Raw genomic sequence first — 27,384 nt, 5'->3', positions numbered from 1 at the left:
AGTTGGGAGGCCGTGCGGGGCCGATTGTAGCTTGCGTCTGTGCGACCCGATTAGGTCACCGCCGCCCAATTACGTGACGAGATCTTCACCGGATAAACTCTCGAGGGATCATCGTGTACTGTACTAGCACCATCGTACTGCTACATTACTATGTGATTACTCGATCTTAATCTGGTGCGTGGCCTTCTTCTCGACCTCCTCGTCAAAGACGTTGATGTCCCACGTGGGTGTGTAGGTGATGGGGGTGTTGAAGCGTTGGTGACCGCCGGCGGTCTTGATAATGTGCGAGACCGCCTTGTAGTCGTCGTCCGAGAGCTCAATCTGGTTAAAGTTGCTCACAATGCGTGTGGCAGTGACACTCTTGGGAATGACCGAGTAGCCACGGTGCACACCCCAGGCGACGAGCACCTGCGCGGGGTCGGCGTTGCGCTTCTTTGCCACCTCGGCCACCTCGGGGTAGTCGACAATCTTGGTCTTGCCCGCGAGGTTGTTGCCGAGGGGCGAGTAGGCAGTGATGTGGATATCGTTGTCGGCGTGGTACTTCACGAGGTCGTCCTGGGGCAGGAGCGGGTGCGCCTCGATCTGGTTCACCGCCGGCTTCACACCCGTGGCCTTGGTGATGGCATCAATGTGCTTGGGGCTAAAGTTGGAGACGCCAACCGACTTGACCTTGCCGGTCTTCTTGAGGTCGACCACGGCCTTCCAGGTCTCGACCAGCGAAGTCTGGAGGTCCAGCTTGATTTTGCCATTCTCCTGGGGAACGAGCTCACCCGAGGGGCCACCGTCCAGGGCAACAGGCCAGTGGATCAGGTAGAGGTCAAGGTACTCGAGACCGAGCTCCTTGAGCGTGTCGTCCAGCGCAGGCTCAACGGCCTCGGGCTTGTGCGAGATGTTCCACAGCTTCGAGGTGATGAAGAGCTCCTCGCGCTTCACAACCGAGGGAATCACCTTCTTCAGCGCGGCACCGACCTCGTGCTGGTTCTGGTAGATCTTGGCAAGGTCCAGGTGACGGTAGCCCGACTTGACAGCGTGCTCAACCGCCGCCTCAACCTGGCCGGGCTCGGAGAGCCAGGTGCCCAGGCCAATCTGGGGGATCTTGTTGCCGTCGTTGAGAGTGATCGTCTTGTTCAGAGACATGTTGGTGGGATGCGAAAGGACCGGGGCCGGAAGCGGATTTAAATACTGCACGGTGCCGATCGAGAAGCGCGTCCGTGCGGGAAGGTGTGCCGTTCGATCGAATTCCGTGGTTGTTCCTTCGCCAGAGCGCAGGCGCGCGGTGACACCATATTAGGTGCGATAACGTAAGCATCACCGTAGGCACCAGTGCGGAGCACGCATGCCGCGAGCGCACGGCTCTGGTGGAGCGGACCTGCATAGCAGCTGTTGATCCGTTCGAGAAATAGCTAGTTCTTAGAGAGCAGACGCCCGCTCCGCACAAAGCATGGGCCACCCCAGTGCAGTGCCACGTGGCAGATAACACCGACAATCCACGTTCGCGTCTCTTCGTATCGCTACCAAGATGGGATTCCGCACGGGTTTTGTGATTGGGAGCGTCATGTTCATTTACGGTAAGTAGATCATGCGTATCTGATACAGGCGTGTTGTTCGTCACCTCGACGTTTGACTTCCCGATCCTGTTCCAGGGTCGCGCGACGGAGCGCGCGATTGACCGCGCGGAGGAGTTCTACCTGTCCATGTTTGCGTCGCCCCTGACCATCACGGCGTTCTTCCACGCGGTGCTTGGTCTTGGCATGATTGGTATTGTCACGAAGCTGCACCGCTGGACGGAGAACGACCGCTACTTTGGCATGGGCAGCGTTGGTACGTCCCAACTACTTACCCAGTGCTCTATCTCGGTTCGCTGCTCATGTATCTCTCGGTGACGCTGCCCAACTTGCGCGCGCTTGCGCACCCCAAGGACGAGTACTACGTCGCGCGCGGTGTGTACGAGGCCAGCAAGGCACGCCAGGACGGCAACACGACCATGGCCCTCACGCAGACCGAGCGCATTTCGCTCGTGCAGGTCATCTCGGCGACCAACGTGATCATCGCCGCGCTCCTCTTTGGTGTGCTACTCCTGCAGGGCGGTGAGTGGTACGCCATCCGCCAGGACCGCAAGCTCGAGGAAAAGGTGCGCCTGGAGCAAATTGCCAAGCTCGAGGCGCAGCGCAACGAGAAGAAGCGGAGCTAGGAAATATAGCATCTACAGAAATGGTACAAGGGGGCAGATACCTGCTAGACAGTTGCGGTAGAATGCGTAAGAGCGGCGTCAATCGCAAAAGGGACAGGAGCGTCGCCAAACACGGCCGATGCCGGTGACTGCGTCGCGGCGTTCATCGAGCCTGCCGACGGGGGGGTGTTGTGCACTGGCACATTATCGTTTTTGTTGTTCAGAGGGCAGGTGCGTGAATTGTGCCCTTTTCCGTGGCAGTGGCCGCACTGGTACATGGCGCCAAGCCCAGCGCCACGCCCGCCGTTGTTCGAGCGAACAACACGGGGGCGACCACGGCCACGCTTCACGGTCTCAACCGCAGAAGGCGGGAGCAATGGCATCTCGGTCGGGATCACCACCGCATCGGGGTTCGTCGCTGCGTCGCCCACGAACCCGTGCTCTGCGCGACTCATCGAAGGGTCGTCCTGCGCTGGCACGGCATTCGCATCAATAAGGGCCATGCGGCGGCTGTAGCATCGTCGCACACTCTCCGTGAAATAGGAGGGGTGCACAAATTGACCGAGGCCGACTAACCGCTCGAGCGGCAAGCAGCGCGTCGCGTGGATACAAGGGAACGGGTGCTCCATCCATTGACCGCAGCTACAGGTGCGTAGCGCGAGGTTTACCTGTTGCTTCTCGTGTGCATTGACCACGAGATAGTCGGACGGGCCGAACGACGCCACTTCCCAACCGCTCGAGCCGACATTCAAGCGGCCCAAGATGCCGCCGGGGAAGACGCTGTGCTCCGTCTCGAGCTCAACGTAGCGCGCGTACACGAGCACGGCGACCTGCGTAATCCAACCGACCATGATGGTAAAGTAGCTGTTCGAGCACAACTGCGACAATTGCGTGTAGTACTCGTGCAACGTTCCAGACGCGGTCCAGTCTAACCGGGTAAAGGCTGTGCTGCTCCGCGACGTCGGCAGCACAGAGAGTTGCGCGTCGTTAATCGCTGCGTCTTTTGCGTGCGTCACCGTCACGCCCGGGCAGCCGATGATCGGCAGTGCGGTGAGCAACTGGTGAAAAAAGAAGCGCCAATTTTCCTCGTCCTCTTGCGGCGTAATGCCGAGCGCAAGAGGGACAAGTGCGCCTAGGCCGTCTTTGACATAGGCAATCAGCAAAGAGCCGCCGTGGAACGACGTAATCGGCATGGCTTCCACGTGCAGCGAGAAAGGACAGTCGCCAAACGCGCCCGCCAGCGCGCCGGGGCAAAGGAACGCGCGGTAGAAGCGCGCATCCGGTCGTTGCTCGACCACAGCCAGTGTCCCTGGATTCGCCTCGCGGAATGCGTTCAAGAAAGGAACAATCTTCTTAAAGGTCGCGTCCTGTCGCTCGCGCTCTTTGGTCGCCAGCAGATGCGAGGTACGCCACAGGGTCGAGTAGGACAGTTTGGTACCCGTGGCCTCGTGAACATACTTTCCAATCTCGCGCGGCGCGATGGTCGACGCATTGTCGTCCATGAGCTGCGCCATGTACGCGGACGTCGCCGAGGTCGAGAACGTAACCGGCGCGGTACAGTCTGGAGAGTGGTTGAGAATGGCGCGTGTCACGCAGACGCCACCCTCCTTGCGTCTCCGCGCGATGACGTTAAATGGGCAGGATGCCTTGCCAGTACCCCGCTGCATCGCGCCCTTGCTCGACTCGCCCCCAAAGCTTGTGTCCGGCGACTCCTGGCCATGGTCCTCCTTTTTCAGCTCGTTCATGACCGTGGGGCAGATGCCGACAAAGCGGCTGTTGTCACTGCGGCGCGCACGGTACGGGCACTTGTGCGTAATACCATACAGGCCGAGCTTTGCGCGGAACTGCTTCATGTTGGGAAAGAGATCCCCCACCTTGATCGACACGGTTTCGATCGGAGGCGGGACAGTCTGGGTAAGCACGGAATCACGTACGCCGGCCATGGGGACGCTGTCCAGCATCGCCGATGAAATGGATGGATCGCCCATCACGTTAATCTTGTCGCGTGAAGTCGCGCTACGCGTATGGAGGGAAAAAAATTGCAATCCAGGAGCGATGACCCAGGGATGGTATACAATTTGCAATGTTGCCCCAGCAAAATTCGGCGGTTGTCTGACCACGTGGTGCCACGTGCTATGTACGCTTCTTGGCGCCAGCGAGGCGCTTTTGGAACGCCTTGTGCCGCGGCTGGTCGTTGGCCAGAGAGCGGTTCATGGAGCGGTTGCGTTCCTGGGGTTAGTAGAAATACGTACCACATAGGACATGTGCTGTGCACCGCTCAATGCGTTGAGGCTGCCGGTCATCCGCTTGGCCTTGGGCGCGCTGCCGGGCGCGAGGCCCATTTCGCCCGCGTGCACGTCGGAGCCAAAGTCGGCGGCGCTCTCCGAAGCGATCAGCACGCTCTGCAAGAGTTCAATCTGCTCCGACTTGGTAGAGTAGACGAGGCCTGGCATCTCTTGCTGGCCCACCAAATTCATAATCACGCGGAACGCATAGCCCTGGTCGATCAGGAACTGCTGCCGCTTTGTCGAGTAGAACATCTCGGCCGTGTCCTTGCTCACGAGACTGTAAAAGAAAGCGTTGAAGCCCTCGTCATTGCGGCGCTTGGCACGCAGAATGCGGCCGAGACGCTGCGCCTCTTGACGACGCGAGCCAAAGTGCGACGAGATCTGGATGAGGCACGTCGCTTCCGGCAAATCGATCGACGTATCGCCGACCTTGGACAGGAAGATGGTATTGACGATCGGGTTGTGCTGGAAGTTTTGCAGAATGCGCATGCGCTCAATCTGCGGCGTGCCGCCGTGGATGTAGGGCTTGCCTAGCTTGATGGCGTACGCCTCCAAAGCGTACACATTGTCAGAAAACACAATGATCTTGTCGCCCCGGTTCTCGTGGTACTGGATCAGGTACTGCGCCGCCTGGAACTTGGTAGGGTTCATACAGTACAGTAGCATCTTTTTGCGGCTCTTTTCGCGGAGGTACTCGCGGTAGAACTCAGCGGTCATGGAGCACCATACCTCGGCGCACTGCACCGTCGCAATGTGCCCTTTCGCGGCGAGGTCCATCCAGTTGGCTTCATACAACTTGGGACCGACCAGGAAATTCAGTTCGTCAATCTTTTCGTCCTCACGCACGAGCGTCGCAGTAAGGCCGAGCTTGGCATGCGCCTTGATCTTGGTCAGGACGCGACGGAACATGCTAGCGGGCACGACGTGCACCTCGTCCAGCAAGATGAAACCCCATTCGCGGCTCTCCAAAAAGTTCATCATTTTTTGCGAGGTGTGCGAGCGCTTGCCGGTGTTGGCTACCATGGAGTAGGTCGACACGACGATACCCGACGCACCCGAGAACTTTTGCTTCTCGTCCGCAGTGAATACGCTGATCTGCGAGTCTTGCACGTTGCTCCACTGCAGGAACTGCTGCCGCCATTGCATGACACTCACGCTGCTGGTGCAAAGCACGAGGCACGACTTTTTGATCGTGCACGCAGCGGTAATCCCGACCAAGGTCTTGCCGGCGCCACACGGCAGCACAATAATGCCGCTGCGTGCGCGACTGTTACCAAACATCTTGGCAAGACTCTTTTCCTGGTACGGCCGGATATGCGTGATAGGCTTTAGGTCAATGTCCAGGTCGGGATTCAGCCGGTCGTTGCGGAAGTCGTACTCCTCAAGCATAGGAAAACCGAGCTCATTGCAGCGCCGCTTCACCGTCTCGATAAACTCTTCGCGGATCTCGAAACTGTGCACCGCGTCGTCCTCGTCGAGCTCGTCGGCATCGTACACGCCAATCACCGCGCTAAAGAGGTCCTGCTCGCCGGCCGGCTGAGCGCCCGGCGTGCCTGTGCCCTCTTGCTCGCCTTGGCTCGGCGCGGCAGCAGACGTCGCGGTTGGCGCTTTCGGCGCTGCTTCGGGCCGTGCCGGCGCCGCGGTGGCGTCGGGCTTGATGCGTGCTTCCGCAATGACTTCGTCGCGTAGGAGCATCTGCAGAATCTCGGGGTGCGAGCTCTCAACAAAGTACTTGTTTTGCCGCAAAACCAGCTTGATCTTGCCAAAGCTCGCCGTGTACTCGCGGATAAAATCGAGCACGGACTTGGGCACGGGCACCTTGGACAGGCGGTTCAGCACCTCGATAATGTCGTTCGGCTCCAAGCCGACCGAAACCGCCGCATAGAGCGAGTAAGGCGTCAATTTGTACTCGTGCACAAAGCTCGGGCTGCGTAAGACGGGGCACGTACCGGCTGACAGGCTCTGCGATCGCAATGAGAAAGTCTTGCGCCTGCTCGGCGAGCGTATTGAATCCTTCGAGAATGATGTGCCCATCGTCCGGCGAGATCCACAGGGGGCGGCTATTGTGATCAATCTTGAGCGGCATGCGCGAAAAGTCGCGGCGCACGATCGAGGAGACCGCATTCAGGCCCGACAAGGGGGCATCGTCCCCCGCACTGGCCGACATCGCCGTCGCAGCGAGAAAGCAAAATCGGCGTATTTCCCCATACATGCACGGTCCATCCTGGCGATGACCACGTACCAGTGCGCGTGTGCGTACGACGAGCTGCGCACCGCACGCACGCGCGGCCACGTCCCCAGCGTGTTGCCGGCGGTGACGCAGCCTGGAATATCGCTCGACGGCCTCTACTTTTGCGAGGAGTGCTACGAACTGCGCTGCAACGACTGCATTGCATGGGAACTCAGCAGCTGCTATTGCCCACACTGCTTGTTCGAGGTGCCGAGCACTTCGGTACAGGCGCAAAAAGGACAGTGCGCGCGCAGCTGCTTTGCGTGCCCCGTGTGCACACACGTTCTCTCTATCCACGGCTCGGATCCGCCGCGCGACGCGGCGCTGACGAGCGCCGAGGCGAGTCAGAGCGTGCCGCCGTACTTTTTCTCGTGCGCCGCCTGCCGCTGGGACTCGAAACGAGCAGGACTCGTAGCGGAAAAGGCAAGCACACTGAGCGGTACGTCGATCTTCTTACGCAGCCACGATGCCACCGGCAGACGCGCCGGGTCCTGAGCAGACAGCGCTTGACCAGGTCCGCGCACACCTCGCGCCGCTCTTCCAGCGTGCGCCCAAGCCAAGCGCTGCGCCGCCCAAAGCGCTCGCCGACCTCGCGCTTCCGCCGCGGTACTGGCAAGGAAAAAACGTCGCGCCGCCGCCGCCCGAGTCGGACGTGCTTCCTGCGCCGCCCGTCGACGCGGCCGGCGCACAGGCGCGGCAGGCGGCTCGCGAGGCGCAGCGTGCCGCGTTTGTCGCCGGGTGCACGTCGCTCGATGGGATACAGGGTCTGACCGACGAGGCGCAGCGGTACGCGATGCCGCTCGAGCAGCCGTATGAGGCAAGTGCGCTGCGCCCCCAGCGTGTGCGTCTGCTCGCCAAGCTGTGCAAGCGCTGCCGCGAGTGCCGGCACATTCTCGTGCGACCAGATCTGCGCACGAGCTCCAGCAACTACAAGCTGCGCCTGCTTGCCAAAGAGTTTCTCCCGACGCTGCGTGTCGTACGTGCCGTGGACGGCGTGACGCATGTCACGCTCGCGAATCCCCTCATGGACGCGATGCGCATCGAGCTCTACGCGCCGGATGCGGCGCTCTCTGCCACGTCGCTCACGCTCCCCGGCGGATCGGAGGCGTACGACGTGGAGCCGGCTGCGACGCCTGCTGCCGATACCGACCTCTTTGCGGCAGGCGTCGTTGTGTCGCAGCACACTGCCGTGTTTGGCGTGCGTACGACCCGGCCCATGGCGTCTGTGCGTGTCGCGTGGACGGTTTCCGAGCGTACACATACATTCTGGGCGATGCTTCCTGTCTCGTAGCTATGATGCATTGGGCTCGGCCGGTTGCGCCTCTGTCTCGACGAGGTTGGTGTTGGAGAGCATGGTGCGCAGCGTAGTCTGGTCGCGCTTCTGACGAATGCGCTCGACCTCGCGATGTCCTCCGGTCTTGCGCAGCGCCTTGCCGTCGACGAATCCTGCGAGCTCCGAGGCGAACTCGTCCTTCTGTCCCGCCTTGGCCTTGCGCGAGCGCTCCGCGGCCTGCACCGCGCGCAGGCGGCGCTCGTGGTCGATCGTCTGGCCGCGCACTTCGATCATCACGGTGCCGATCCCCTCGTGCTCCTCGTCCGGCGGCGGCGGGACGTAGCGCTGCAGGCGCACGCTGTGGTCCGACGTGTCGGCGCCGCCGACGTCGCGCAGCTTGACGACTTGCTGGATGTTGGCAAAGACGTCCTGCAGCGCCTTGTGGTCCTGCTTCAAGTCGACCAGCAGCCCTTCCTGGTAGTTCAAAAACTCTTGCTCGTCGACAATGTTTTGCAGCTCGGTCTCCCAGGTCTTCTTCCAACTGGGCTTGACGCTCTGGATGTACTGCTCGAGCCCGTCCAGCTTCTGTGTGGCATTGGCAATCTCGGTCGTGAGGCGGTTCATCTCGCCGGTCTTGGGCTTGACGCCGCGGTGGCTCACGTCGAGCTTGAGGTCCTCGATGAGGTCCTGCAAATCCTCCACGGTCGTCAGGACCTCTTGCGAGTGCCCATCGAGTTTGGTCTTGCCCGACTCGATCAAATTGCGGCCGGCCGAGGGGCCAAGGGAGGTCACCTGCTCCATCTCCTTGACCTGGCCGCGGATGTCGGCAAAAAGCGTGCGCATGTCCTGCTCGGCATCGCCGTGGACCTGGCGCAGGATTGCAAAGTCGCCGCGCAGCTTCTGCAGCGCCTCGTACTGCGTCTTGAGCTCCTCCGAAAAGTGCTGGCCGGCACTCGACGCGTCGCGCGCGGGGAAAGACCCTGTATCTGCGTGCGGCGTCGCGACGTAGCTTGACATGCGCTGGCCGGCTGCACGAAAGGCGGCATCGGCGATCGGCGTGCCTTTGTGCTCGGCACGGGGGGCCTCCGCCTGCGTCTCGTGCTGCTCGCGCAGGAGCTGCTTCAGCTCGCGCAGCTCGCGCGTGACACTCGTCATGGACAGGTCGAGGTGCTGCTTGACCTGGTCAAGTGGCTCAATATTCAGCGTGAGCAGGCTCCGCGCTTGGACGTCATCGAGGTCCTCAAGCTGGTACTGCACACCGCTCTGGGGGTCCTTGATGTAGATCTCGGGGAAATCATCCATTCCGGGCGAGTACGCAAACTGGTCCACAAAGAGCATACGCAGTCGCGCCACCGTCAGGCCACGCGATGGCGCGCCGAGGTCGACGGCGACCGTCACCTTGCGCGTCTGGCGGCCGAGCTGCAAAAAGAGGTCGAGACTCGTCTCTTGGGGCGCAGGTGCCTCGCCTTCGGGCAGCGCATCGGCGACGCGCCCCCAATCCGGCGAAACGGGCTCTTGCGGACTCGCGGCGATCGTCGGCAGCGCACGCGCAGGCGCGCGCTCGGGCACGGGCACGGGTACAGCGGGCGCCTCTAGGGCTTCCGGCGGCCCCGAGGCTGCTGACGCGATCGAGTCGTCGGGCGTGTCCGAGATCATCGACGCGGGCCGCAGCTCGTTCGCATTCGATAGCGAACCGTGCGGCGTGTGGCGTACAAACGACGTGCGGTTCTCGAGCGAGGAGCGTGGGCTCGAGCCCAGCTGTGTTCCGGCGCCAGAAAGCAGGCCGGAACTGACGCCCATCTTGTTGAAGGTGTAGGCGCTAAAGCGCTTGCTCGCGCGGCGCTCGAGCGCATCGCGGCTCCGCAGCGCACGCAAATTCACGTCGTCCGGATCGCCGGTGTCGGCGCGGGGCAGCGGCGCCGAGGCAAACTGCGGCGCTTCGATCGGCGGCGCGTCGGGCGCGTCGGACGCAACAGGGGGTACAGCAAGCGCAGTCGGCGCGTCGGCCGCCGGCTTGGGCAGCACCTCGGGCTCCGCCGCGGCGACGGGCTCGGGGGCGGCAGTCTTTTCTGCAGGGACGTACGGCTCGGGCTCTGTAGCATAGCTCGGGGGAACCGAGGCGTGGACGTCGCGCGACGGTGCGCGCATCGACTGCGCTGCCTCCTGCGGCGCGGCGCGCTTGCCGAGGAACGGCAGCGGCGCGCCAATCGGCCGCGGCCCAATGCGTGACGCGTCCGGCGGGGAGCGGACTGCCTCGACGCGGCTCTCCTGGCGCGGCGCAGGCGCGCGCGGCCCCGTCACGCCCTGCACCGGGTGCGAGCGCTGTTCGAGGAGGAGCTGTTTGTAGCTCGCCTGTTTCGCCTTGAGGCCTTGCAAGAGGCGGATGATGATCTCGCGGATGCGCGGCAGGTGCTGCTCGAGCGCCGCGGGCGATGCGGGCTCGGATAGGCACGTCTCAAGGCAGCTGCGCAGGTCCGACGGCACCGAGAACATGTCGCTCATGTCGATTCCGTAGCCTGCAAACGCCGCGAGCGCCGCGTTAAAGTCGTTGCCGAGGCGGACGTAAATCTCCGATACCTGGCTCTCGGTCTGCTGCCCAAGCGACCAGTGCGTCAATGACTCGAGCAGCATCTTGGTCGCGACGAGCAAGCGCGTCACCGACGACTCCATATGGTTCACGGTGCTCGCCGAGGGGCCGCCCGGCGCCTGGGCACTCCGGCGCCGCTCGCCGGGCGGCGGCGAGACAATTGAGCGGGGATCACTGCGTGCACTACTTCCTGATGCACTCCGTGCAGGGCCAGGGCCGTCTACACCGTAAGGCGGCACGGCCCCACCCGCTGCATACTCCTGCCGTCCAGATTCCATCCACGCTACGCGACGGGGTCAAGGGCGTCGCACGGCCGGCGACAGTGCCTGGCTTGGTAAGCGTGCAGGAGAACCAATCGAATCTATGCAGCAAGACGAGGCTCGTGCGCGGAGCGATCGTCGGTGGTATCGGCGAGCGTCTCGTCGCCGTCGGTCAAGGAAATAGACTGATCGGCCCACGCATCGTCGGCGGGCATGGTCGAGAGCGTGCCGTCGGCAACCATCGAGCCGCGGCGGCGCCAGCCGTTGCTCGACCCGTCGACGGGGTAGCGCTGCACAATGCCGCGTTTGGGCGTGCTGTGGCTCGAGACAGGGCCGTCTTCGGCGCCCGAGTCGTCGGGCGTGCCGCCGGTTGCGGGCGAGTCGACGCCGTGCAGGAAGCGGAACCACTCGGGGGAGTAGGTCTCGAGCACACTGCTCTGGCTGCGTGCGAGGCCTTTGCGGAGTTCCTGCGAGCTGCTGCGCAACTTGCGCTTGGGGCGAGGCGGGCCGTTTGCCGACGGGATCGGGATCGAAGGGACCGTCGGCTCCGTCTCGCTCGCCTCGCTGGGCTCGATCTCGGCAGGGGAGTACTGCTGCGTGTCGTCCGAGGCATAGGTCAGCGTGCGCGACGGGCCGCCGAGCTCCTCGGTCTCTTTGCGCACAAGTTCGCGGCCACGCGCAATGGCACGCTCGATGTGGATGCGGTTGCTGATCATGTGCTGCGTGAGACGGAGAACGTACCATCTTGGGGAAGGTGACATTCTGGCCGACAAAGAGCATGCGGCTCAGCTCCTTTGCGTCGGGGTCCGTCAGCAGACGCGGCCAGTCCCAGAACTGGCTCTTGGGCCAGATCGTCGCTGCACCGTGGAAGGGCTGCAAAAAGACCGACGACCAGTCCTGACCGAGCATCTTGGGCAGCAAGTTGAGATCACGGAGGATTTCTGCGTTAGCTCGCGCACCTACTAAAGTTGGTCGTCAGGTTGAGCTTGAGCTGCGTGAGTAGGTCGACGTACAATGTGCTCTGCAGCGGACAGCACAAAACCGCCGCGCCAGCCCTTGCCTTTGCGGAAGGCCGTCGGGCGCCCAGGCGCGCCTTTCGAGCCATAGTGGAAGAGATGCACATGGGGGTTCACTTGCGAAACAATCGGATAGGTCACATTAAACAGCGAGTGCAGCTGCTGCAGCGGAATATCCACACGGAGACTGCCGTCGCGGAATCTGGGTTAGGCGGAGAAACGTACTTGTAGCCCCAGCTCCAGGGGTGCAGCGAGCCGTCCGGGAGCTTTTGCATCAAAAAGACGGGGTTCAGAATGCCCGGCACCGCCGCCGATGCAATCAGCGCGCTCCAGATAAGACAGTCGGGCGCGGTAATGTGGTTCAGCAGTTGCGCGGGTGAGTGCTGGTCAAACGGCACGACACTAATGTTGAGCGTCTTGCCGGTACGCTCAAACGCCTCGCGGAACGTGAGCGAGCCACGCGTAAAGAACATGGCCTTGGTCGCCCAGCGCACCGCGTCGAAGCGCGCGCCGGTGCGGTACATGCGCATGATCCACACGTACAGCGGCTCGTCACAGCCAGTGATGCGCGATGCAAGCTCAGGCACAAGTAGCGCCTTGAGCTCCTCGTTGGTGCGCGTACACACGAGCGCGGCGACCAAACCGCCGGCCGACGTACCGCTCACAATGTTCGGCAGGAGATTGGCGTCGAGCAGTGCCTTGACCACGCCAAAGTGGTAGTAGGCAAAGCTCGCGCCACCGCTCAGGCACAATGCCGTCTTGCCAAAGTTCTTGGAGGCGACACGGTAAAAGGTGCGCTTCACCTTGGGGTCCAGCGCCGAGTCCTCGAGGTAGTGCAGCGCGCGCTCGAGCTCGTGGTAGTACTGCTCGATGAGGTGCTTCGTGCCGTAGAACGACTGCGAGTACAGCGAAAAGTTCTCGACGCCGGCAAAGTTGTTCTTGAGGCAGAGATTCAGCACACCCATCAGCGCATTCGTGTCCTCCTGCTCGCGCGTCACTGTATTAGTTATACGACGTACCCTTCAGCGCCGCAATCACTCGCTGGATAATGCGCCAGTCGTAAAACGCACTGGCATCCTGTCCCTTCCACGACTCGTAGTCGCGCAGGCGGTCAAGGTCGAGTGCCGCGCGCTTCCACTCCGGGTATGAGGTCGCCGAGCGCATCCGGCGGCGAAGTTCGCGGCTCTTGCCGTGCCACGCCACGAGCGTCTCGATCATATTCACCACCTGGCGGATAAAGACGTACAATAAAAAGTCGATCACGATGAAGGTGCCCACGAGCCACAGCAGAGGCCAGCGCAGCGCCGAGTACATGAAACCCTCAGGGACACCACGGTCGACCGAGCGAAGCTTCACATCCTCGTCCACTGGACGCTTCTTGACTTTCTCGTGGATCGGCGCAAAGTCGGATGCGGCTGAAATGCGCATTGGAGGCGCTGAAGAGGGGTCACCGGTCGGCAGAACGTGCCCAACATCCCCCTCACTCAGCAGAGCATGCGCAAATGCTTTAACGTCGTCGGGGTTCACAAAATCCTCGCGCAGCAGCGCACCCTTGTCCGGGACCATGCTGGGACTTGTGGGGTTGCGCCCGTGCACGTCCAATCGACCACGTGGCGCCACGCGACCGAAGAAAAGCCGCGCGCGGTGCCACACCGCTTCCACCAAGCGCGATGGGTAGGTGGCAGAGCGCGACTGACTCTTTTAGGAGTGCCCAAATATTTCAGATGGCTCTCCGAGCGGTACCCAAGTAGGTGGTATGGCTAATCCAGTGATCATGCAGCTCGTGGAAGAGAACAGGATACCCGAGTTTGACAATCTATACCTTGGTACGTCGCTTGGTTAACGCAGACATGAATGGCATTGTCCACAACTGGTACGCGTGCACACTGACGCAGCTCGCATCCGCGCGACGATGAAGCAACCTTCCGTATTTCCGAGGAGGACATCTTTTTGGGGATATTTTCGTACATTGAGCACCTCTTCTCCAAGATCCGGCCACAGAAGGTCTTCTTCCTGGCGATCGACGGTGTGGCGCCGCGTGCCAAAATGAACCAGCAGCGCAGCCGTCGTTTCCGCACGGCGCAAGAGGCGAAGGAAAACGTCGCCAAGGCGCGCCAGCGTGGCGAGGACATCCCCGACTCGGCGCCGTTCGACTCGAACTGTATCACGCCGGGCACTATCTTTATGCAGAAGCTGCAGCTGCAGCTCGAGTACTTTATCGCAAAGAAGGTCGCCGAGGACTCCAACTGGCGCAAGGTGCAGGTCATTCTCTCGGGCCACGACGCAGTCGGCGAGGGCGAGCACAAGATCATGGAGTTTATCCGCACGCTCAAGGCGCAGCCGGACTACAACCCCAACACTCGCCACTGCCTCTACGGTCTGGACGCCGATCTGATCATGCTGGGCCTGCTCAGCCACGACCCGCACTTTGCGCTACTGCGTGAAGAGGTCGTCTTCGGCCCCCAGCGCGGGAAAAAGACGGCGACGCTCGAGACGCAGACCTTTTACCTTTTGCACCTCTCGCTCCTGCGCGAGTACCTCGAGCTCGAGTTTGACGGCTTGCGCGACTGTCTCCCGTTCCAATTCGACCTGGAACGGATCATTGACGACTACATCCTTTTGCACCTCTTTGTCGGCAACGATTTCCTGCCGCACCTGCCCGGCCTGCACATCAACGAGGGCGCAATCGAGCTCCTTTTCCGTATCTACGAAAAGGTCCTGCCGAATGCGGGCGGCTACCTCAACGAGCAGGGCACGCTGCGCCCGGAGCGTCTGCAGCTCATTATCAACGAGCTCTTTTCTCTTGAGCGCAACAACTTTATCAAGGAACACCCGGAACTGACGCGCAACAAGCCCATCCTGAAAAAGAAAAAGGGCAGCGCGCCGAGCGGCCAGATGGTCATTACGCCGACGCAGCGCGACTGGGTGACCCAGCTGCACCAGTTCGTGATGGCCTTTGACGCCCACCCGGACACGGCGCCTACCGAGACGTACTTCCCGGCGAAGCGCCCGGGCAGCGACAATGACTTTTTGACAAAACTCTCGCAGCGCCTCGGACTGCACATTGCCCTGAACGAGTACGACCCGGTGCAGGACACGACCGCGACCGTCATTTCGATCCCCAAGAGCAAGGTCGAGCAGTACCGCGCCGACAAGGCCACCGACGAGGCCTTCCCGGAGGAGCACGCGCTCGCCGTACAGCGTGCGCTCACGCCATATGTCGACGCGCGTGTCGACGGTGAGGCGCCGCCGCCGGAGGACGAGCCGCGCGACGCGGCCGCCGAGGAGCAGGCGGCGATCGCCCAGCAGAATCGCGAGATCGACGACCGCCTGCGTCAGTGGAAGGTGCACTATTACCGCTCCAAGCTCAACATGGACTACACGCCCGAGTCCATTCACGAGCTGACGTACAACTACATTGAAGGCATGCAGTGGGTGCTGCACTACTACTACGAAGGCAATGCGTCGTGGGGCTGGTTCTACAAGTACCACTACGCCCCGCAGGTGTCGGACCTGAACAACATCGGCGAGTACAAGTTTGACTTTAACCTCGGCAAACCCTTCCTGCCGTTTGAGCAGCTGATGGGTGTGTTGCCGCCGCTGAGCAAGCAGCTCATTCCTCCGGCGCTGCAGGAGCTCATGACCGAGCCCACGTCGCCGATCCTCGACTTTTACCCTGCCGACTTTGAGTCGGACATGAACGGCAAAAAGAACAGCTGGGAGGCGGTCGTCAAGATTCCGTTTATCGACGAGAAGCGCCTGCTGAGTGCGATGGAGCTGCGCGAGAATGGCCTCACGCAGGAGGAGCGCGTGCGCAACCGGCACGGGCCGCCCAAGTCGTTCCGCTTCGACCCGTCGCTGGACTACACCTATCCCTCGAGCCTGCCTGGCTTTTTCCCCGACATGCAAAATGTGCAGGTGCGTGTCGAGTCGTACGTGCTGCCGTCGATGGACGGCCGCGAGTACATCAAGACGCTCCCGCAAGGCGTGATGCTCGGTGTGGACGCCATGCCCGGCTTCCCCAGCATCAAGACGCTGCCTTTTACGCACCAGCTCCGCAAGGCGGGTGTCAATGTGCACGGCACGGCGAGCAGCCAGTCGTCCATGATTTTGACGATCAACCCCCTTGCCGAGGTGCCCGACCTTGCGACGCTATCGCAGAGCGTCATTGGGCAGCGTACCTTTACCGGCTGGCCCTTCCTCTTTGAGGGCCTTGTGGTGGGCGTCTCGGACCGTACGCAGGAGATCCAGGCGCAGCTCGAGAATGGCCAGGTGCAGCTCAGCAAGTACTCGACGAGCAGCCTGTACGAGCGTGCAAACAAGATCCGCACCAAGTATGCGACACGATACGGTGTCGTGATTGGCGAGACGCCGATGCTCCTGCATGTGCGTCCGCTGCAAGGTCTGCACCACCTGTCCAACGCGGCGCTCGCCAAGGAGTACGCGCCGTCGGCCCAGGGCGAGATCGAGTATCCGCTGCAGCTCATGGTGAACTCAGTGAAGCACGAAGACAGCCGCTTCCTCGAGCGTCCCGGCATGACGGTGAGCGAAGAGTACCCCGACGGCACCAAAGTGTTCTACCTCGGCGACAAAGGGTTCGGGTGCCCCGGCCGCGTGATCGGCACGACCTCGTCGACGGTCGCGATCGAGCTTGCGTTCCTCGCGGACCTTGCGCAGGAGAACATGCTCATGCGCAAGCTCGTCAAGGAGCGTGCGTCCGAAACCTATTTCCCTCTGGCACAGGTGTCGCAGCGCCTCAAGATCTCGTCGATCGTCCTGTCGCGCATCACCAGCTCGATGCTCGTGCACGTCGGCAAGAAGAAGATGAACCTCGGTCTGAACCTCAAGTTTGAGGCCAAGAGCCGCAAGGTCCTCGGCTACACGCGCCGCACGTCGCTCGGCTGGGAGTACAGCGAGAAGGCGATTGCGCTGATCGCTGCCTTTGCCAAGGCCTTCCCCGAGCTGATCAAGAACGTGGCGCGCCGCCCGCCGCAGGGAGACTTTTACTCGGACACGGACCTCTTCCCGCAACGCACCGACGAACGCATCGCCGCGCTGCGTGCATTTGAGAAGGAGCACAAGCTGCGCGAGCTCGAGGACGTGCCGGTGTACGTCGACCGTCTCGAGCAGCCGGTGATTGCTACGCTCGAGGCTGCGACGCGCATCATGGCGCGCAAGCGTGCCGAATCGGGCTCGATGGGCATCAAGCGCCAGATTCTGCGTAGCCTGCCGCGCTACGCGCTGCTCAAACCCGACCAGGCGCGCATGCGTGTGCCGGTGCAGCAGTACCAGCTCGGCGACCGCGTCGTGAACGTGCTCGACTTTGGCTCGGTTCCGCCCGCCGCCAAGGGCACGGTGGTCGGTCTCGGGACCAACAGCATCGACGTTGTGTTTGACGTGCCCTTCCTCGGCGGCACGTCACTCAACGGACTGTGCACTAACTACCGCGGCGCGATTGTCGGCCTGGCCGACGTCCTCAACCTGTCCACGCCGCAGATGGCGACCAAGTGGGGCGTCGAGGCGGAGCTCACCGACGAGACTAGCGCGCTGACACGCACGCTCCTTGCGCGCGACGCGAAGAAGTCGGCCCAGCCCACGCAAAAGGGCAACATGCCCAAGAACTTCTTCCATGCGGCTCCTCCGAAGGCGCCGAGCGCCAAGGGAACGAAGCAGGCCATGTTCAAGGGACCGGCAAAGGGCGCACACGGCAAAGCGCCGACATCGCAAGCTGATGCGGCCGCTGCGCACCTGCAGACGCTCTCGCTCGGCAAGCCACAGGCGCCGCGCAAGCAGGCGTGGCAGGGCAAGCCGAAGCCGAATGCGTCTTCATAGAGGTTTAGCGGCAAGGTTCAGCGGGCGCAAACGTGCTACAGTGCAAAAAACAGCGGTTATGTACGTCTAATCACCCTCTACCTGCGCGCTCCGACGAGCCATCCTCGAGGTAGTAGGCAGGGCGATACGTCGCGGTCCCCTGCACTCGGAGGTATGGGTTGGGGTGCGTATTGTGCGTGCTTCCCAGCGAGGTATAACCGAGATCGTACAACGAGCAGTACGGCACACCGTCCGCGCCGCCGCCGCCGACAAACTGGGGCAGTGCCGCCGCGGGCGTACCGAGCACCGGGCACCGCAAAAACGCCCACACCTCTGCATAGTCCCAGTCGAGGATTGGGTGCACACGCATAATCGGTGGCCATCCCGGGTCGCATGGCGAGCGCACGCCGATCTTCGAGCCGTGCGGGTCCGACTCGCGCACGCCAATGAACATGGCTTGCACGTCACGCTGCGCCGGCGGGTCGGATACGGGCGACATCGCGTCGCCGCTGCCGCTCCCGAGCGCCTCGCTTGGCGCCCCGGACAGATAGCGTGCGAGCGCCTCTTTCATCGGTGCATGCACCGAATACAGGTCCATATGATAGCCAGTGGTAGGGCTGGCTGCGTACGCAATAAACTCGTCGACCTCGCGGAAGGGCGACGCGCAAGCGACGTACAGTGCCGCCATGCGGGGTAGGCCGGCGTGCTTTGTGCGCCGCCGCATTACTGCTGCGAGTATATGCGCAAGAACCGTGCCTGGGTTAGTCGCGCGACCTACAGTCCTTGCCGCCATTGAAGCTGAGCGCACATCGCTCGAGGCTGCGTCAGCTCGTCCACGTACCCGTAGTCGTCGAGCGCCGATTCGCACGCGCGGATCGCGGACTCGACCTTGGCTGCGAGCTGGGGGTAGCTGCGGCGCACATCAGCATCCTCAATCAGCCGATACGTCGCGTCGATTGAGGAGATCCATGCCTCCGATGGCTCCCGTGCCATGCTCAAGGTCCCTGGCCAGAAGAGTGAGTGGTCTTCGGCCGATCCCTCCACTTGTCACAGCGATGGTGCGGAGTACCGTGCGTGTGCGCGTGAGCACGCAGGCGCCATTGCCGGCTGCGCAGTTTGTCGTGCCGGTGAGCGCGGGCGACGAGTCGCTCGAGGATGTGCGGGGGCGTATCCTAGCGTCGCTACGCCGCCACTATCCGGCGCCGGTGCTCGACGACGTGGAAAAAAGCGGCTTGGCACTCTATCTGGATGGGTACGAGCTGCTCGACGAGTTTGGCACGGAGCTGCTCAAGGACGGCGAGGCCGTGAGGTACGTATTATGGCTAATGTAGAGTTGCCTATCGCACGGACGAGGATACGCGGCCGAGCAAGCGGCAGCGCCGTGAGTCGGATGATGTCATGGCCGAGGCGAATCGTATTGCGCTGGCCATCCGCACAGAGTGTGCGCCAGGCAAGAAGGAAAGCAAGAAAGAGAGAGTGGTGCCTGATATTCCATTCCCAATGATGCCTAGTGGCCGCATAGCGGCTGCTATGGGTGCCTTTGAAGAGAAGAAGCGAGAGATGGAAATGGATGGAGCAGATGGGGGCTGGTTTGGGCAGCCGGTGGGGCTGGGAGATGAGGACGATAAGGACGAGGAAGATGAAGATGATGACGAAGAGGACGACGACGAAAAGGATGAGGTTGATGGCAGAGAGGAAGAGAACGGCGACGGAGAGGACGACGACGAAGAGGAAAAAGACAACGACGAGGACAGCGACGAGGACGATGGAAAAGACAATTCGGGCTCTGACTCGGACGCAGTCTCTAGCTCGGATTCTAGTTCGAATTCGGACTCGGACTCTAGCTCTAACTCGGACTCCAATTCGGACTCGGACTCGGACTCCAGTGCGAGCTCCAGTTCCGATTCCGATTCCGACTCGGACTCGGACTCGGACTCGGACTCTGGCTCTGGCTCTGGCTCTGGCTCTAGTGCGAGCTCTGAATCTTCCTCCAGCTCCGACTCGGACTCAGACTCGGATGCGCACTCTCCTGACGCACATACCTACTTCAAAGACCAGGATGCGTCGGACGACTCCGACGCCCCGAGCGTCGAAGAAGTGCACGCGATTCTTGCATCGCCCCGCCCTTCTTCTCCCCAATACGTACCTCCTGGCCAAGGCAAGGCACGCACAAAGCGCAAGAACCAAAAGCGGCGTGAGCGCGAACGTGCAGGAGCCGACCAACTCCTTCCGCCTCCGCACGACCTTCCCTATACGCAAGAAGTTACGCTTCCACCCGGCGGGGGCGCGCTCGACATTCTCCCTGCGCCCGAGCCTGTTCCGATCCCCGACCCTATTGCATCGGAGCCGCAGGACGCAAAGCTCGAGCAGATTGCCGAGCGCATGCTGGCGCGCACGACCGTCGGTCACCGCAAGCGCCGGAACCAGTCTACGGCGGCCCCTGCACTTGTGCAGCCCGCTGCAGCTCCAACTGCTGTTGCGCAGACGACTTCCACGACGCGGCGTGTCCCCCCGCCTTCGATGCGTCCCCAGCACGAAATTCCTCCTGGAATGACCATCAGCAGCACCGACTGCAAGGCGTGGTACAATGCGCAATGGGACGAAAGCGAATCCGTCGAGACCGACGAAGCTACGCAAGCCTACAGCGAGATGCAGCGCCAGGTGCGCCATGCGCTGGAGCAAGAAAAGCGGCGTGAAGCCGAGGCCGACGAGAGTATGGCGGTCGGCGACGATACGCTCGACCCCCTGCGCGCCGCGCTCCCCCTCTCGTTTGGCCGGCCGGCCGAGCAAGCCGTCGACCAAGACCTTCAGCGGCAGTCCATTCCTTCCGCCCCTGCGTCGGACGACCCCCCCGCCGAGCTGGACTATGGCGCGCCTGAGCCGCTTCCCCCTCCGCCCGCCTCCACAGCCAACGGCTCGGTGCTGCGCCGCCTCCGTTCCTTGCAGGCGGCGGTTTTTGGCAGCACGTGATAAAAAAAGTTCGTAGGGTACCACAAACGGCGATGGCGAATCCGAGGCAGAGGCGCAAGTCGCGCTCGTCGAAGTACTCGGGCGCGACCAAGAGCGCCAAGCGCGCACAGAATAAACGGATTCACCGCGGCCCCAGCGTCATGGGCCCCGAGGTGATGCGCGAGCAGTGGGACAAGTCGCTAACCCCCCGCCAAAAGTACGTTGCGTGACTAACGCAGCTATGCCAAGCTCGGCCTGGCCCCGTCGCTGGTCCCCCAGTCCGGCGGTCTCGACCGCAAGGATCCCTATGCGAATGTGAAGCGCGCGGAGCCGCAAGCCGCCGCCCCGAAGGCGCGCAAGGGTATGGCGCGGATCGTGCGCAACGAGCAAGGCGAGGTCGTGGATATTATCGAAGAGGACGGCGAGAAGGACGAGGACGCGACTCCGTGGGGCAGCGCGATGAATGCGGATGAGGACGAGCCCGCCAACCTCGTCATGCTCCCCCCGCGCCTCCACGCAAAGGACGGCGAGTCGGTCGAAGGTACGTCTTCTTTCTCACACAGCCCTCGCCAAGCTCGCAGAGGAGGACCGGCCCGTGTCGCGCTTCTCGTCGTCGAACGAATTTGCGTGGCTCGCCGAGCTCGTGCATAAGCACGGCGACGATATCGACGCCATGGTGCGCGACCGCCACCTCAATATCTGGCAAAAGACGGCAGGCGAAATCCGGCGCGCGTACGTCCCTAGCACTCACCCAGACTCCGCAAGGCAGGCGGCATCGACAACGTACGCATTGAGTAGTAGGCTTGTACCATAGTGTGGAGGATGGCCGTGCGGGCCTCCACCTGCGACCGTCGAGGATGGGGAATGCGCTGTCCGGCTCGAGCCACCGGCTGCCGGGCGCCGGCGAGCTGGTGCTCGATAGCCAGCTGCAGTACGAGTGCAGGTGGGTGGTGCGACTAATGTAGTCTTGGCTCGTCACGCTTCCTGCGTGCGACGCGGGTGAAGCACGCGCTCGGCCCGCTGGTCGTCAAGGCGTTTATCAAGCCCGACCCCTCGATGCGGCTCCGGGGCCTTGTGCGGCGCTTGCGGTGTACGTGTGATGGCTTATACAGTGGAACGCGAGGCTCTGGAGGATGTGCCAAACGTCCTGACCTACCAAGAGGTGATCGAGACCGAAGAGGCCGGCTACCTCGTGCGCCAGTGGCTCATGTGCAGCCTCTACGACCGGATCAGGTAGGTAGCGCACCTGACGCAGCACGCGCCCATTCCTCACGCAAATCGAGAAGCTGTGGGTGAGTTACCAGCTTCTGTACGCGATGCAAGCGTCGTCGCAGCGCAACGTGCGCCACGGCGACCTCAAGTGCGAAAATGTGCTCGTGAGCGGATCGCTGTCTGTGTACATTACCGACTTTGCCTCGTCGTTCAAGCCGACCTACCTTCCGCTGGACGATCCAGCAGACTTTTCGCTGTTTTTTGATACGGCCCGCCGGCGGACATGCTACGTTGCCCCGGAACGCTTCTACGACTCGCTTGCCGAGCTCACGACGCGCGTCGAGCGCGAGGGCGGGCACAGCCGCAGTGCGACCGACGTCGAAAACGTGTCGGATCTCTTGACACACGAGCCCTACCTTGAGCTCCTGGGCCTCGGGCGCCCGTCGGGGAGCGTCACCGAGGCGATGGACGTGTTTTCCTTGGGGTGCGTCCTCGCAGAGCTCTGGCGCGACGGTGCGCCACTCTTTACCCTCTCGCAGCTCTTTCGGTACCGCGAGGGAGAGTTCGATGTCGAGGCGATGCTCGCCGAGATTCCGCACGACGGCATCCGCGATTTGGTGCGCCGCATGGTCCATGTCGACCACGAGCATCGGCCCACGTTTGCTACGCTGCTCTCCGAGTCGTCCGAGCACGTCTTTCCTCTGTCATTCTCGCGCTTCCTGCACCTGTACCTCGTCGAGCTGCAGCGGCCGGCCCAGGGCGCGCCGACACACCCCGACCAAAGCGAAGCCGAGGCGCAGACTCGCAGGACGCACCTTGCGCGCATGGTCGAGCCAGACGAACGTATCGAGCGCTTGTACGAGGACTGGGCGACGCTGCTCCCGTTCCTCGGCGAGCCCGGCGCGAGGCTGCGTGACGAGGGCGAGCTGCCGCTCGGTGTATGCCTTCCACACGTCCCAGTACCTGACCCTGCGCCCCGCCGCGCACGCGCAGAGAAGGACGGCGAAGCACTGCTTGTGCTCTCCGTGGTACTTGCCAATGTGCGCAACTGCCAGCGTGCCTCGGCGCGGTGCCATGCCATGGAGATCATGATGCACCTCGTGTACGGCTGGCTTTCGGACGAGGCGTGCCTCGATCGTGTGCTCCCGTACTTTGTCGCACTCCTGAGCGACCGCAGCGCAGTGTGCCGCGCGCTGGCGATGCGGTACCTCGTTACGACGCTCGAGTGCGTGCAGTCGACGACGCCAGGGAATACCGGCCTCTTTAGCGAGTACATCCTGCCGCACCTGCGCCGCATGACGCAAGACTCCAATGCCAGCGTGCGCACCGTCTATGCCGCGCACCTGACGCGTCTCTTTGAGTCTGCGATCCGGTTCCTGCAAATGGAGCAGGCGCCGAGCGCGAGCGACGCCACGGCATCCGTGCGTGGCTACGACGAGCAGATGGAAAACCTGCGGCTCATGGCGCAGGAACAAACGCTCCTGCTCCTCACAGACCCTGCGTCGTGCGTGCGTCGTGCGCTGCTGGGCGACTTTGGGCTGCTGTGCACGCTCCTTGGCGCGGAACGTCTCGAGAACTCGGTGCTGAGCCACTTGCTCACCTACTTTAATGATCCCGACTGGGAGCTCCGTGCCGCGTTCTTCCACGCAATCGAGGCGCTTGTGCCGGTGCTTGGGCCCAAGGCGCTGGGGCGGTACGTCCACCCACTGCTCGTCCAAGCACTTGGCGACGAGGAGGAAATGGTCGTCGTCGAAGCCCTGCGCAGCTTCCGGCGCCTCCTTGCCGAGGGGCTGTTTGGCCCTGCGACGCGCTACGAGCTTTTGCGCCACGCCGCAGGGCTCCTGTGCCATCCCAACTTGTGGATCCGCGAGGCAGCGGTCGGCCTCTTTGCGCAGGCCGCATCCGAGTGCACGGCCGCCGAGGCGTGGACCAAGCTTTATGTGCTGCTGCGTCCCCGCTTGCGCTGTGACATTGCGAGCCTCACGGCGGAAGCACTCTACGCAAACCTCGCACCGCCGCTGCCCCGCCCTGTCCTTTCGGCAGCAACCAACGCCGTGGCAAAGAAGAACGAGGTGTTCCTTGCTTACTGGAAGGTGCGGGCGGAGAAAGCATGGAAAGATGCGGCCGACGCCGATGCACAGGTGCGCGCGAGCATCGACCAGATCGTTCGCCCGTCCTCCTTTGCGTCGCATACCGACTCGATGCATCCGACAAACGCGGACGAGAAGGCGATGCTGGCGCGTCTCGCGGCGCTCGGCTTTGACTGGAAGCACGATACCCCCAAGCTCATTGGGCTCTGGTGGTACATTGTACGCCTCGCGCAATCGCATGGCAAACGCGCCAAGGCAGGCCCGCCGAGCACCTCGCTCGATGGCGCGCCGCCCCATACCATATTTTTTACGCCGCACACCTCGCCGCAAGCACCTCCGTCCGAGGCCGCCATTCGCACTGCCAAGAAGCGCATCCAGCGTGTGAACCAGCGCAAGGCGAGTGTCGACGACGTGCTCGACACACAGGTCGCGCAGCACGCCGAGCCACCGCCGCTCCGCAAGAAGGACCCGCCGAGCACGCCTGAAAAGCCCCGGCAGCCGCTCGTCACAGCGCCAGCCAAGGCCGAGGCCTCGACGTCGGTCGTGCACGCGCACGCCCAGCGTGCCCGCACGCCTTCGGCCCAGACGCAGGCCGACGAGTCGCTGCAATTGCTGCAAGAGAGCGGCTCGGCGCCGCCTGCCGAGGCAACGTCGTACACGTCGACGTACGACGGCAGCGATCCCTTTATCCACGCGCATCTCGAGGCCGTGTACGACCGCATGGCGCATGGCCGCAGTGCATTGGGCGTGCCGAGCGTCCCCAGCGAGACGCCACGCGCATGGCCTGCGCCGCATATGCGGTCGCGTGCCAAGGTCCCGGGCGTGAGCAGCAATGTGCGGCCTGAAGGCACACTGATTGCATACTTTACCGAGCACAGCGGTCCGATCACTGCACTTGACCTCGCAAGCGACCAGCTCTTTTTCGTGAGTGGCGCACAGGACGGACTGGTCAAGGTGTGGGATACGTCGCGCCTCGAGAAGAATGTCACGGCACGCTCGCGCCTGACGTATACGGCGCACAGTGCGCCGATCACGGCTCTTCTCGTGCTGCACAATACCCACTGCATTGTCAGTGCCGCGAGCGACGGGTCGCTGCATGCATACGGCGTCGCGGCGTCGGGGGGCGCGTCGCTACCCAAGTACGGCCGCCCCCACCCCCTCGGCCGCAAGACGCTGCCGAATGGCGAGCACGTCGTGTGCATGGCGCAGCTCGCCGGCGGCGCCGCGCCGACCTTGGTGCTCGGCACGAGCCACGGGCGTGTGCTCTTTTGGGACGTGCGGTGCATGCAGTGTATACATGCCATGACCACCCCCGTGTCCCACGGCGCAGTGCAGTGCCTTGCGCTGGATCCTGCGCGCCACTGGCTGTGCACCGGCAGTGCGAATGGCGTGTTGTCGCTGTGGGACCTGCGCTTTGCGCTGCTGCTGCGCAGCTGGGCCGTTGGCGATGCGGACCAGGTGACGCCCGGGCACGTCTATGCACTGGCCGTGCACCCCACCCAGCCGCGGTGCGTCTTTGTTGCGTATACGTCTGGCGACGTTGCACCGCTCTTTGACGTATTCGATCTGGAGGCGAATCGTGTGCTGGCCATGTACACGGCGACGCAGAGCGATGCGGCGACGCAGAGCGAGTCGCGCAAGCACTATCGCGTGCTCCATCCCGACGCCCAGCGTCCCTCCGCGGCGCTGGCTGCGCTCGTGGCGCACCGTGCGCGCCCCCCCGTGCCTCCGCCAGTGTATGCGCTGTGCGCCGGTGCAGACGGATACGTGTCATCGGGTGCGCGGCCGGGGTACGTCGTGTGTGCCGGCAGCGATGCGATCGTGTGGTACTTGGACCTGGGCCGCGTCGAAAAGAGCGTCGCGATCGGCCTGCAAGCCCAAGGCGAGTTTGTGAGTGTCGGGGACACGCCCAACGCCCCCAGCGAGTACAGCCACCGCCGTCCGTCCCCCCGGGACAAGCCGCTGGCGAGCCGTACCCCCCTACATGCGCTGCACTCGACGAAAGCACTGAGCGCGTTTGTCAAAGCGCACAAAGACGCCGTGACCGCGCTGATTTTGATCGAGCACCCCTTCCGGTGCATTATCGCCGGCGACCGCACAGGAACGATCCGTGTGTGGGAATAGCTATGTATCTACACGCCGCCAAACACGCTAAACTTGCGAACGATGCTCGGCCCATGCTCCTCGTAATCCTTCTTGTCATAGCAGAACGAGTAAAAGTCGGGCAGCGACCCGAGGAGCGAGCCACCGTACCAGACGGCATAGCGCTGCATCTTGTGCGAGATGACATTCACATCGAGGCCCGACGAGCGCGCGAGGTTGCCGCCGGCCGCCTCCGAGGCGTGCAGGCGCTCCTGCACGATCGAGTTGAGGTCCTTTTTGAGGCGCTGGCCAAAGTGCTGGAACATGGTCGAGCCACCCGACAGGACAATGTTTTTGTACAGCCCACGGCGCACATCGATCGGGCTCTGTTGGATCACCGTGTCGACCACTTCGGGGAGCGGCGTGAGGAAGTCCGACGAGGCAATTTCCGGGTTGAAAAAGATCTCTGGCGCGAGGAAGCGCTCGTAGCCGATGTCCACCGAGTAGTTGCGGCCGGTGACCGAGTGCTCGCCGTCGTACCGTGCAAAGTACTTGTACGGGTCCTCGTCAAAGCGGCGGAACTCGCGCACAATGTCTTGGCACACGTAGCTGTAGTCCTCCTTGATCTTTTCCGCGACACGGCGGCTGTCCTCGGCCGGAATGTTGGCCGACTCGCCGCGCTCACGCAGGAGCTGCTGCACAAAGTAGGTGATGTCGCGGCCGGCGAGAGGAATGTGCTTGATCGCACTGCCAATCACGTATCCTTCGGCCACGGGAATGACGTGTGTGACACCATCACCGCTGTCGATCACCGTACCTGTGAGCGTGCGATCGTTCACCTTGTTGCTGGTCCAGCTCGCGGCGAGGGCGAGCACGGCCTGCACCGCAATGTACAGACCCTTGATGTTGAACGACTCAAACATGATCTCGGCCGTCGCCTCACGGTTCTCCGGGGGATTCAGCGGGGGCTCAGTGAGCATAAAGTAGTTGTCCTCCGGCTCAGCGCGCAGGTACTTGAAGATGCACTGCTCCCAGAAGCGCTCCATGTGGTCCCAGTTCTCGACGATGCCGTGCCGGATCGGCTGGTCGACCTGGTACGTCTTGCTGTTGGCATACGCTTCGTAGCCGATGTGGAAGTCGAGATCCTCGATGCCGCGCTTCGAGGCCAGCGACGAGTTCGTTAGGCCGCCGGGCTTGGTCGGCACCGCCGGACGTGCGCCGGTGCTCTTTCCGCTCGACGAAGGCGTAGCGATCGCCGTCGGAAATACGAACGACGGCTCCGAGTTACCGGCAAAGCCCATCTTGGTGTATCCTGTGCCATTGTCACTGGGTCAGCACGGAGACGTACAGCACAATCACGTTCGAGCGCGACATTGCCCCACAGATGGTCGCAACCAGCGGGCCACGGCGGGCCCG

At 62.8% G+C, this 27,384-nt stretch overlaps 12 protein-coding genes across 12 annotated transcripts; 6 read left to right on the top strand and 6 right to left on the bottom strand.

The window, feature by feature from the left end:
- Nucleotides 1-156: 156 nt before the first annotated feature.
- On the bottom strand, nucleotides 157-1,137 carry MJAP1_001907 (D/L-glyceraldehyde reductase; the record flags this gene model as incomplete). The annotated part of the gene is made up of 1 exon (XM_060265855.1): nucleotides 157-1,137. The coding sequence occupies one exon, from the start codon at nucleotides 1,135-1,137 to the stop codon at nucleotides 157-159; it is 981 nt and encodes a 326-aa protein (XP_060121838.1).
- Nucleotides 1,138-1,519: 382 nt separating this feature from the next.
- CSH3 lies at nucleotides 1,520-2,191 on the top strand (the record flags this gene model as incomplete). Its single annotated transcript, XM_060265854.1, has 3 exons — nucleotides 1,520-1,535; nucleotides 1,597-1,821; nucleotides 1,845-2,191. 3 exons carry the CDS (start codon nucleotides 1,520-1,522, stop codon nucleotides 2,189-2,191), a joined length of 588 nt encoding a protein of 195 aa, XP_060121837.1.
- A 2,112-nt stretch (nucleotides 2,192-4,303) lies between these two features.
- Nucleotides 4,304-6,625, bottom strand: SSL2 (DNA helicase; the record flags this gene model as incomplete). Its single annotated transcript, XM_060265853.1, has 3 exons — nucleotides 4,304-4,399; nucleotides 4,423-6,385; nucleotides 6,408-6,625. The coding sequence occupies 3 exons, from the start codon at nucleotides 6,623-6,625 to the stop codon at nucleotides 4,304-4,306; spliced, it is 2,277 nt and encodes a 758-aa protein (XP_060121836.1).
- A 63-nt stretch (nucleotides 6,626-6,688) lies between these two features.
- On the top strand, nucleotides 6,689-7,979 carry MJAP1_001904 (uncharacterized protein; the record flags this gene model as incomplete). Its single annotated transcript, XM_060265852.1, has 2 exons — nucleotides 6,689-7,127; nucleotides 7,150-7,979. 2 exons carry the CDS (start codon nucleotides 6,689-6,691, stop codon nucleotides 7,977-7,979), a joined length of 1,269 nt encoding a protein of 422 aa, XP_060121835.1.
- On the bottom strand, nucleotides 7,980-10,826 carry BUD6 (Bud site selection protein 6; the record flags this gene model as incomplete). Its single annotated transcript, XM_060265851.1, has 1 exon — nucleotides 7,980-10,826. One exon carries the CDS (start codon nucleotides 10,824-10,826, stop codon nucleotides 7,980-7,982), a length of 2,847 nt encoding a protein of 948 aa, XP_060121834.1.
- An 83-nt stretch (nucleotides 10,827-10,909) lies between these two features.
- Nucleotides 10,910-13,390, bottom strand: MJAP1_001902 (uncharacterized protein; the record flags this gene model as incomplete). The annotated part of the gene is made up of 6 exons (XM_060265850.1): nucleotides 10,910-11,527; nucleotides 11,550-11,749; nucleotides 11,772-11,799; nucleotides 11,822-12,026; nucleotides 12,050-12,821; nucleotides 12,844-13,390. 6 exons carry the CDS (start codon nucleotides 13,388-13,390, stop codon nucleotides 10,910-10,912), a joined length of 2,370 nt encoding a protein of 789 aa, XP_060121833.1.
- Nucleotides 13,391-13,494: 104 nt separating this feature from the next.
- Nucleotides 13,495-17,656, top strand: exo2 (exonuclease II Exo2; the record flags this gene model as incomplete). Its single annotated transcript, XM_060265849.1, has 4 exons — nucleotides 13,495-13,498; nucleotides 13,594-13,650; nucleotides 13,673-13,697; nucleotides 13,720-17,656. 4 exons carry the CDS (start codon nucleotides 13,495-13,497, stop codon nucleotides 17,654-17,656), a joined length of 4,023 nt encoding a protein of 1,340 aa, XP_060121832.1.
- Nucleotides 17,657-17,726: 70 nt separating this feature from the next.
- FAD1 (FAD synthase) lies at nucleotides 17,727-18,628 on the bottom strand (the record flags this gene model as incomplete). The annotated part of the gene is made up of 3 exons (XM_060265848.1): nucleotides 17,727-18,391; nucleotides 18,414-18,454; nucleotides 18,477-18,628. 3 exons carry the CDS (start codon nucleotides 18,626-18,628, stop codon nucleotides 17,727-17,729), a joined length of 858 nt encoding a protein of 285 aa, XP_060121831.1.
- Nucleotides 18,629-18,690: 62 nt separating this feature from the next.
- On the top strand, nucleotides 18,691-20,605 carry MJAP1_001899 (uncharacterized protein; the record flags this gene model as incomplete). Its single annotated transcript, XM_060265847.1, has 2 exons — nucleotides 18,691-18,944; nucleotides 18,967-20,605. The coding sequence occupies 2 exons, from the start codon at nucleotides 18,691-18,693 to the stop codon at nucleotides 20,603-20,605; spliced, it is 1,893 nt and encodes a 630-aa protein (XP_060121830.1).
- Nucleotides 20,606-20,637: 32 nt separating this feature from the next.
- On the top strand, nucleotides 20,638-21,382 carry NOP16 (Nucleolar protein 16; the record flags this gene model as incomplete). Its single annotated transcript, XM_060265846.1, has 4 exons — nucleotides 20,638-20,801; nucleotides 20,824-21,125; nucleotides 21,148-21,316; nucleotides 21,340-21,382. 4 exons carry the CDS (start codon nucleotides 20,638-20,640, stop codon nucleotides 21,380-21,382), a joined length of 678 nt encoding a protein of 225 aa, XP_060121829.1.
- A 59-nt stretch (nucleotides 21,383-21,441) lies between these two features.
- On the top strand, nucleotides 21,442-26,010 carry VPS15 (non-specific serine/threonine protein kinase; the record flags this gene model as incomplete). The annotated part of the gene is made up of 4 exons (XM_060265845.1): nucleotides 21,442-21,527; nucleotides 21,550-21,674; nucleotides 21,697-21,817; nucleotides 21,840-26,010. The coding sequence occupies 4 exons, from the start codon at nucleotides 21,442-21,444 to the stop codon at nucleotides 26,008-26,010; spliced, it is 4,503 nt and encodes a 1,500-aa protein (XP_060121828.1).
- Nucleotides 26,011-26,018: 8 nt separating this feature from the next.
- On the bottom strand, nucleotides 26,019-27,342 carry ARP3 (Arp2/3 complex subunit, actin nucleation center; the record flags this gene model as incomplete). Its single annotated transcript, XM_060265844.1, has 2 exons — nucleotides 26,019-27,294; nucleotides 27,317-27,342. The coding sequence occupies 2 exons, from the start codon at nucleotides 27,340-27,342 to the stop codon at nucleotides 26,019-26,021; spliced, it is 1,302 nt and encodes a 433-aa protein (XP_060121827.1).
- Between the last annotated feature and the right edge of the window lie 42 nt (nucleotides 27,343-27,384).

The sequence above is a fragment of the Malassezia japonica genome, chromosome 3 (assembly GCF_029542785.1).
Source record: "Malassezia japonica chromosome 3, complete sequence".
Lineage (NCBI taxonomy): Eukaryota > Fungi > Basidiomycota > Malasseziomycetes > Malasseziales > Malasseziaceae > Malassezia > Malassezia japonica.
This window is presented reverse-complemented; position numbering and strand designations above follow the sequence as displayed.